The following is a 9,604-nucleotide window of genomic DNA, read 5'->3' as shown; positions in this document are numbered from 1 at the left end:
TCACCCATCATCAGCCTCTGCAGGACATTGCTGGGGGTTCCTTTCCTCAGAAAGCAGCATTTGTAATGCTAGCTGCCCTCGTCAGCCTTGAGCGTGCTGTTTGTTATCAACCTGTTAACCCCTGAGCTAAAGGCAAGCAGGCCTTGCTGGCGGGTAAGCACATCAAGATCAGCTGATCTCTACGTTGTAACCTCTACGTTACATTTGTCAACACCGAGCGCTGCGAACAAAGGCACAAGATTATAGGGATCTCACTAAGCACGCTTGCTCCAAGAACCAGAATTCCATCTACTTTTCTCTGATGACCTAAAGAAACAAACAACAACAACAAAAAAAACCCTCATCACCAAAAATTTGTCATCAGTTAGGATCATTTGAACAGGTACCACCCAATTGAAAACAAAACTCATCTGTCCTAAGTTGCCTGTATCACCATCTTCTGAAGGGCATCTTCCTTCTGTTTGAAACAGAAAGCAGGGACGTAAACATATCTGAAAGCACCAACACAAACAAAAAAAAAGAAAAAAAAAGAAAGAAAACCCTTTAGGATATTAAGTGAGCCATTTAACTAAGTATTTAAAACCTCTGCAATTATTAGTTTATTAGTATCATCCAGGATTCAGATGTTCAATATTTCTCCTGAAGTTATACATAAATGCAAATTGAAATAAGAATCTGAAAGTCAAAATTGTATAACAAAACAATACTCCATCACAAAAGCGTGTAAAATTACAAGAATGCTTTTTTTTTTTTCCTTTTAAACACTGGCACTTAAGAGAACCATAATTTTGTAACCACAAAATTGCCAAATTGTCCCCCAAACTGGTAAGCAGGTATATGTGAAAATAGTTACAGTTGCCAGCACTTGAAGTTTTACTAAATATGCAAAAAAACCCTTAGCTTTGGTTTTGGAAGAGAACTGTATTTGACCAAATTAGACATTGTTGGTATACCATAAACATTTCACTTTTTAATGCAAAATTTAATAAAATGTACTTTTCCATACAGCTATATTTAACTTAAAAATGGGCAAACATCAAGAGTGCGGTATAAAACCTAACAGGAAAAATACATCTTATCTCATTTTCAATTTGAGACAATATACAACTTTGTTTAAAGGGCTAAAACTAGAATTTCAAGAATACAAATATGAATTTACATAGATTTAACAAATAATAATGGTACCATTTATAGAAATCTTAGAAAGAAAAATCATTTCTCGTGGGCCATTTGCTACCAGGAGAGTTTCATGGTATAAAGCCCGTGGCCGTCGCCAGACCTGTCACCAAAAAATATGGTAATTTCATGCTTTTAACTTTACACATTTTAGGTATGTTCATCTCTCGCTAGTGTTCAGAGATTTACAAACACGACTTCCATTACATGGTAACGGAGTCACGCCTGTAAATTTCTCCACACCGGATGGACATACCCTCTTCCTATGGGTCCTTCTAGGACAGAATTTAACACCCCCTCCCTCCCCCCCCCCGAAGTATTTCATTTCTGTAAAATTGAACTCTATACTTCTCAACTCTCCAAGACTGGTAAACTCATGCAACTCAATAGAATATTACATTTCACAAAATTCTGAACAAGTATCAGTTTGATGAGACTGAATTTTTTTTTGTTTTGTTTCCAGTTACGGAAGAATATTCTTTCATCATATGCCTATATATTTCTTTTCTTACCCTATCATGATTATGCAGGGTATGTAGATCAAAGCTTTGTTTATCAGCTGGTTATATGAAAGATGAAAACTGTAATATTCACGTGATCCCAAACGGGCATTCAATAAAGCAAAAGATGAGTTCCCCTCAAAAAAAAAAAAAAGAGAGAAAAGAAAAAGTATGATTTTCAAGGGCACCTATTAAAAGGACAACAATACTAATAAAAAAAATTGTATTTACTTAGAAGCATTCAGAATGTCAACAAAACAGCTGCAACTTTTTTTTTTCCTTTTTGCAATTACAGAGTGGTATTCAGTTAACAGAACAACAATTATTTTTTTTTTTATGATGCATCAGAGACAACTGAAGATGAGAATTGAACTACATCCCCATATATAACTAATTTGTGCTGTGCACCAACAAGAACCTGCTTTAAAACTCCCATGCCAATTTACAACCCCCACACTGTACCAGGCAAGGTTAGTGGCCATTGAAATACCACTAAGGACAGGGCTATCTAAAGACACATTCGGTAGTGTGTTAACTATACAAAAAAAGAGACACTGTACAGTTTAAAAACAAATCTTACACAGCCTTACATTTCAATTTTTTTTTTCTTTAAAAGGAGTGAGTTGTGTACAGGGGGGTTAAATGCTTTATAGACAAGAAAGAAATTGCTCTAAAAGAGACTTATTCATCATCATCATCATCTTCGTCCTCCTCTTCTTCCTCTTCTTCGTCATCTTCGTCCTCCTCATCTTCATCCTCATCTTCCTCCTCCTCCTTCTTCTTCTTGCTCTTCTCGGCCTTGGCAACTACTTTTTTGCCTGCATCAACCTTCCCTTTGGCCCGGTATGCAGCGATATCCTTGGAGGAGAAAAGCAGGAAGAATCTCTCTTAAAGTTTAACCAGTCAAGAGCTGCGAGCAACTTCCAAATGACACTTGAGTCGCAGCTCCAGTTACAACAAAGTGAACCGAGGCCCAACACCAGGAGAACAAGGGAACGGGAACCCTCTAACTCACAAATGCTACTCAGGTGCTGGAACACGCCGCTTAATGCTGCTGAGGAATCTCCACTGTCTGGCTTTTAGGAATGGGTTGAAAGAGAGGCACAGCTGAACCCGCTTCCCCATACGGAAATGAAGCAAAGGGAGACCTCTTAAGGTCCCTTTCCAGCCCTACCTTGTAGGATGGCTGAAGAAACGCACAGAAAAATACTTATCTGGAGACACAAAATCATAATTAGCCATCCGAAACAAATCAGGATGACACTGCACAGTATTTGTAATGTTATGCCTCAGCAAAGAGCAATTATACAGAATTCTGCCTAGCTGAAGTTTCCAAAATAAAAGGTATAACAACTTTGATTAAAGGGTAGACAGTGCCACCTTCTGCATGCAATAAATTTATTCTAGTGGTTTATAACGCACAAAATTCAGTTCCTGTTATAGGAAGTCAAAACTGCACTTGGGAGACCAAGCCAGAAAAACAGTGAGACTTCCCAGCTTTATGCCAAAATCATAAAAACAATTACGTTACAGAATCGATCTACAGGACTCTTACACTTATCAGCTACAACGAAACGTGAACACCTTTACACAGATGGTCCAAATCTTCCAATATTCCCCACCCTGTAAACATTACGCCCCTCACCTCAGTTTCCTCACACTCTCTTAAAGCTTAGCGTTAGATTTTCAGAAGACAGTATCTACTACGTCAAATGCCAATCAGTGAAATACTGAGATTACTGCGCCTAAAAACTCGTCTTGAAGTGTAAGAAATGAAGATGAAGGTATCTCAGACTAAAGATCAGTGATTTAACCATGTAAAAAGTTTCTGATGTGTTGCCGCAGCTGTAGGTATAAGCAGTCACCATACTGGAGAGCTTTTAGTTGCATCAGAAGGACAACATAGGAAACCTAGACCTCTAATTCCTCTCCAGCACATAATTAGGTCCAAAAGGGGCCACTTTGCTCACTGTAATGCTACAGCTTTAAGGTGGTTTTGTTTGTCAGCAGGAGGAACGGCCAGAGAAAGGTCACGGCACGTAAATGTATCGATATCCGTGGCATGTATTAGCTATAGGCGGATGCTGACCACTATAAAGCAGAATCAGAGTACAAGCTGACACACATCCCCTCCCCCTGTGGTTTCCTCATCCTGGGATGGGAATCTGCCTCTGGAAATAAAAACACCCCCAGCACTACTGTGTGCGCAACGTGCGACTACAGTTGCCGTTATTATGACGGGGTTAAGCTTGAATAATTCAAGGAACTATATGATATATTGCTTCATATGTATTATTAACTATGTTAATTACTAGAAAGGAGCTAGACACAAAACAGGTACGGGAAAAAACGTGTCTTAAAACTAGCTTCTTGTAAGCGTCCTGATATTAACCCAAGAATAAACTAAAACCAGCATCCATGTTGTTTTACTTATTCTAACATTTGGGGACATTCATCAACGCCTAACACCTCCAGAACAAGAGACCCACTTTATTCTTTACTGATGTTACTTAATACTACCAAATTAAGGCAGATACTGCTGTGACCTATTGTTTTAGTAACAATACAGACATGACGGCATCACTGATGGTCCTGAATTACAGATGAATGAAGAACACTCAACACAGAGGACCGCAACTCAGTGCTACAAGAATGAACCGGATGCCCCTTTGAGTGACATGGTCCTGCAAATATGACATTTGTCATCTGTATATGATAATTTGCAACACAATTTTCAAGTATTAAGAGTACACGAGAATGGGAAAGTGTCTAATTTGAGGTTTGCTCTCCCCACACCACCTCCATAAATGTCAGCGTTACCTTCTCATACTTCTCCTTCAGTTTAGCAGCCTTTTTTTCATAAGGCTGTTTATCATCTGCGGCGGTGTTGTTCCACATCTCTCCCAGTTTCTTTGCGACGTCCCCAATGGACAGACCAGGATGTTCTCCTTTGATTTTTGGACGAAACTCAGAGCAAAACAAGAAAAAAGCCGAACTACAGACAAAAGAAAACAAACCAAAAAAATATTTTAATTTTAGACTTTAACCTACTGTAACAGAAAGTTTTGTGACCTTTGTTACTGTTTCTGAAGAGCGCTTTGGAACATCACCTAAAAGCGAAGCGAAGATTAATTACAGTGGAAGATAATAGAATAAAACAAACTACCACGAAAACTTAACACATCCTCGTCTCCGAGTAATGCCGCACATCTGGTCCCATTTTTGGCAGGACCCCCAGAGGGACTAATTTTATACACCATATGCAGAGGAAACTCTTAAGAGAATGACTGAATGGCAACAGGAGAGCAAATATTATGTCAGAACTGTTGAAGGCAGGGAAACAGCAATAACTTCTTGTGAAGATTAGGATTTCCAAATGACAGCATCAGCCCAAATACAGACAGTCTTTTGTACAGGAACTTCCCTGTTTCAGCATTAGCTTCATTTAAATCACATACACAAAATGTATTTTGTGTGAATCCAGTGTCAGTAGTCTTTATGCAATGGCCGAAATCTTCCAAGCTGTTTTTGTGCAAGATCATCCCTCCGGCCTGCTTTGTGCACAAGCCTCGAACATCAAACGGGCTGCCAACTAAAATTCCTGCTCAAGCCAACAGGTGGTAAGAACAGGGCCTGAAACATTTTATCACCATTCTGTTTGAGAATAACCCTCTTCACAAAATCTGGATACATCAGGCACAACTGCGGGTCATAGATTTTTGCACCTGCTTTTAAAAGCTGACATTATTCCACCTTTACTAAAGTGGGACAACCTAAAGACAAAAACCTAGTAGTCATAATTAAAATTTCAACCTATCTTGATTTTCCTGACCAGTGGTATAATCTTGTACTTCTTCTGAAGCTCCCAAACCTGGACGAAACGATCACTTTAGAGATGATATAGTTTAGAGCGATGGTCCTGGACCATATAACCTGACTAAAAATCTACTTACGGAGGCCTCTTCGGTGCATTTGGATCCTTGAACTTCTTTTTTGTTTCCCCCTTAGGTGGTACATAGTTTTTCATTTCTTTTTCATAACGAAGCTTGTCAGCCTTTGCCATATCTTCAAACTTCCCTTTCTCCTTAGAAGACATAGTCTGTAAGGCAATTAAAACAATATTCTAAGATTGAAAAGCACACCCAGGTCCATTCTAAAATCAGTTGAGGGAGCTAAAGTTAAGGCGAGAACGATGGATAGTTATCATTCACCTTACAACTGTACTTCCTACATATCTAAAAGCTGAACTTTTAAATAAATAATTGACAATCTTGAACATTTCACAGAAGGCAGTTAAGGTTTTGTGGGTTTTTTTGGTTTTGTTTGTTTGCCTAGTTTTTTTTAAGCAGTTATTCCTACCTTCCATCGTTCTGAGCATTTTTTTGAGAACTCTGAAAAGTTCACTGAAGCATCTGGATGTTTCTTCTTGTGCTCCTCCCGGCAGGTTTGCACAAAGAAGGCGTATGAAGACATTTTACCTCTCGGCTTCTTAGGATCGCCTTTGCCCATTTTTGATGATTTTCTGTAGCAAAGCAAGAAAGACACTTTTACAACTTTTACTTTCTACAAGCCAAGGCAGGAAGGAAGTAAGCCACGAAGAACAACTATGCTGAACGAGACCTGTCAGAGCAGTATTCCAAAATCATAGTCTGAAGAAAGTTTCTCTTCTGGAGTATTTACCAGAGATCTCTACCATGACTGTCTGAGGTAACCTGGCACATATAACTAACCTGAAATCTCAAAGGGCCTTCAAAACTTGTATTTCTGGTCTCCTACAAACAAAAATGTTGCTTCCAAGCAATCTGTAGGCAAGCACTGGCATCAACACGAGGGAGATGGTACTCCTATTCCTAGTGTAACAATCATAGGCTTGAAAGAAATACCTTATATTGAAAGAAATGGGGGGAAAAGTACCTGAATATCCTGTCTCAGCTGGCCTTCTCAGTTACTAAATTCTTTCTTCAAATAGCCTGTCTTTCTGTCACCGTGCCCTGTAGACCTTTGGCGCTTATTTGCAAAAAATATTCATTATTTTATATGCCATATATTATCATTCTCCTTTAAGTACGCTACGAAAAAAACCTACTCTTTATACGTATACCTAGAAATACAGGAATGAGCCACTGCGCTCAGTCAAACATGTTATAACCAAGCCGGGGACGTGAGAAGTATGACATTTACATATGCCTAGTAAGGCTGTGCTCAGCGAGAGAACTAGCTGCTTCTCAGGGCCGGAGAAGGAATTAAAAAACACCCTCCTGGAGCTTTCACACCCCAGCCAGACATTCGGAGCATTTCTTCACAGCTCCCTGGAAAAAGCCACTCGCGCCCTGACGAACTCTGCCCTTCAGCGGGAATTAAAAAGAAAAAGAAAAAAAAAAAAACACAGAAAAAAAACACCCTGCCGCCTGCCCGTATTGCCACAGCGGCAGCGTTTCCTATCGGTTTGGCGGATAGACAGAAACAGATTTCTGCTCCGTGACTAAACACGTCCGGTTTGAAGTTTCTGTCAAGTAAACAAGAAGGGGGCTGAAGCACCGGGAGCAGCTCCTGCCTCGCCACGGAGATCGTTCCCAGAGCGGGCCCTGGGGGAAAGAGAAGGGGGGGGGGGAGAAATGTGTCTGAAGAGCCCCGGGGAGGAGCGTGGGGTGCCCGGGGGTGCTTCGGGGAGGCCCTGTGAGGAGACGAGGCCCTGTGAGGCCGTTTAAAAGCCGCCTTCCCGCCATTTTGGGACGCGGCCCCGGCGGGGGGGCGGTGAGGGCGTCGCGGGTCCCCTCAGGGCTCTGCTGGGGGCGGCGAGCTTGTGGGGGGGGGGGGGACGGGGCTAAAAATGGCCAGAAATAGTAAAACGCCGCTATTACGGGAGCGCCCTCAAAGTTTATTCGCCGAATTTCTCAGCGCGAAGGGGGGGGGGGGGGGGCGACCGCCGTTGCCCCCCCCCGCCAACCACACACACCCCTCAGCCCCCCGTGCCCGGCCGTGTGGAGACAAAGCGCCCCCCCCGCCATGAGGCCGGGCCGCCCGGGCATGGCGCAGGCTCCTGGCGGAGGAGGAGGAGGAGGACGAGGAGGAGGTGACCCGCCGCCCGGGCTGCTTCCATTTTGTGCGCTGAGCAAGAGCGGGGCACCCCCAGCGCCCCCTCGCCTTCACCGCAGCCAGCGGCGCGGCGGGGAGGCCGCGGGACCCCCCCCGGAGAAAGGGCGGAGGAGGAGGAGGAGGAGGAGGCGGCGGCGGCGGGCGAGGCGCGGAATGGCCGCTGCGCTGGCGTCTACAGAACATGGCTCCTTCCTCCCTTCCCTTCCCTTTGTGTGAGGGCGCCCGCTACCCTGGCGCACGGGCTCAGCCATTGCAGCCGGGGGAGGGAGGGAGGGAAGGAGGGAGGCAGGGCGGGAGGCTGAGGGGGGAGGTGGGGAGCGGGTGGGCGCGGAGGGGGGAGCAGGGGAAGGGGGAGAAGGGGCCGGCGCGCTTCCAGCGCCGTGCCCGAGCCCCGGCGGAGCGGGCAGAGCCTCGGAGGGGACCCCCCTGCTCCCGGGCGGGCGGCAGCTCCGGCGACTTTTAAAGCCCCCCCTTTTCCTCACGACCGACCTCCTCCTCCTCCTCCTCCTCTCCTCCTCACGGCCGCAGCCCCCGCGGCGGCTGGAAGGGAAGAGAGGAAAAAAAAAAAAAAAAAAGTTCCCCCGAACTGCGCCCCCGCCCGCCCGAGCTCCTCTCTGCTCAGCCGCCGCTCGCCTTGTTTTCTCGCTCGCGGCTCCCGTCAGCCATGTTACAGCCAGGCGGCTCCGGGGCGAGCGGCTCCGCGGCCCGGCCGCCGGCTCGGCTTCCCCGCCGCCTCCCCCCTTGCCCTCCCGCCCGCCCGCCGCAGCGACGGCCCCGCCGCTGCTCCGGGAGCCTCTCCCGGCCAGGGCACGGCGCCTCGCCGCCCCGCCTCGCCCCCGCGGCGGCGGCCGGGCACTGCCAGCCCCTCGCCCGCCGTCCTCCTCGCCGAGGGCCGGGCTCCCCCGGGGGGGGTGGTGGGGAGGGGGGGGGTGGGCGCGCAGCCCGCCGCCTCGCCTTTGTGTGCGGTGCCCCGCAGCCGGGCAGCAGCGGCGGTGTGGCGGCGGCGGCGGCGGGCAGAGCCGGCTGCCCGGCCCGCTGCGAGCGCGCCCGGCCGGCCCGGCGGCCCCCCGTCGCGTACTCACCCGTGTGAGAGTCGGCACGCAGCCCTCGCTCGGCCCCCAGCCCCAGAGACGCCCGCCCGGCCGCTCGCCCCGGCCCCAGCGCTGCCTGGGTCCCTGTGTAGCCCAATGCACCGCAATGGCTGTGAGAGCGGGATCGATACGCAGCCTCCTCACACTCTCGGCGCTGGTAACATTACTCTCAACACAGCCCCGCGCCCATTGGCTGCCGCCAAGCCAGCCGCCTCGCCCATTGGCCGCGGCCCTTCCATTGTCCTGACCAGAGAGCCGAGCCGATTGGGCGCGGCGCGGGACACGTCACTGAGGAGCGAAAGGGCGCGCAAATATAAAAGTGAGCGGAGGGAGCCGGCCGCCGGCGGGGCGCGGGAGCCTGACGGGCGCTGAGGCGCCGCCGGCCCGCAGCGAGCCCCCGGGGCTGCGCCCGCCCGCACCGCCCTGCCCGGGGGGGCTGCGGGGAGGCGGGGGGCTCGCGGCTCGGCCGTGCCGGGCACCGCTTTGGGCAGCCGCCAGCGAGGCTGCCGGGTGGTGACAGGCGGCGTTCAGTCCCGCACGGTGGTTACAGCCACGGAGGGCTGGCAAAAGGAAAGCGATTCCTGCTCAAGTCTTCTTCGCTGCTACAGATAACCCCGCTCTTCCCATGTCACGACAAATCCCAAACCGCTAACCCTTCCGGAAGGGTGGCACCAGCACGCTTACCAAAGGAACAGAACAAAACACACACTGAAAACTCTTCTTACCTCACAACTTCCACTT

At 47.7% G+C, this 9,604-nt stretch overlaps 1 protein-coding gene across 2 annotated transcripts; it reads right to left on the bottom strand.

The window, feature by feature from the left end:
• Window positions 1-575: 575 nt before the first annotated feature.
• Window positions 576-9,046, bottom strand: HMGB1 (high mobility group box 1). 2 transcript variants are annotated; one of them, XM_083820903.1, is made up of 5 exons: window positions 8,855-9,046; window positions 6,036-6,198; window positions 5,630-5,775; window positions 4,497-4,671; window positions 576-2,534 (listed from the first exon to the last, which is right to left on the bottom strand). In XM_083820903.1, the coding sequence occupies exons 2-5, from the start codon at window positions 6,183-6,185 to the stop codon at window positions 2,358-2,360; spliced, it is 648 nt and encodes a 215-aa protein (XP_083677029.1). In that variant the 5' UTR covers window positions 6,186-6,198; window positions 8,855-9,046; the 3' UTR covers window positions 576-2,357. The 2 variants fall into 2 exon arrangements, with proteins under 2 accessions (XP_083677029.1, XP_083677030.1); XM_083820904.1 differs by lacking the exon at window positions 8,855-9,046 and adding an exon at window positions 8,406-8,545.
• Between the last annotated feature and the right edge of the window lie 558 nt (window positions 9,047-9,604).

This window comes from Anser anser, assembly GCF_964211835.1.
Source record: "Anser anser genome assembly, chromosome: 1".
In the NCBI taxonomy this organism is placed as follows: Eukaryota; Metazoa; Chordata; class Aves; order Anseriformes; family Anatidae; genus Anser; species Anser anser.
This window is presented reverse-complemented; position numbering and strand designations above follow the sequence as displayed.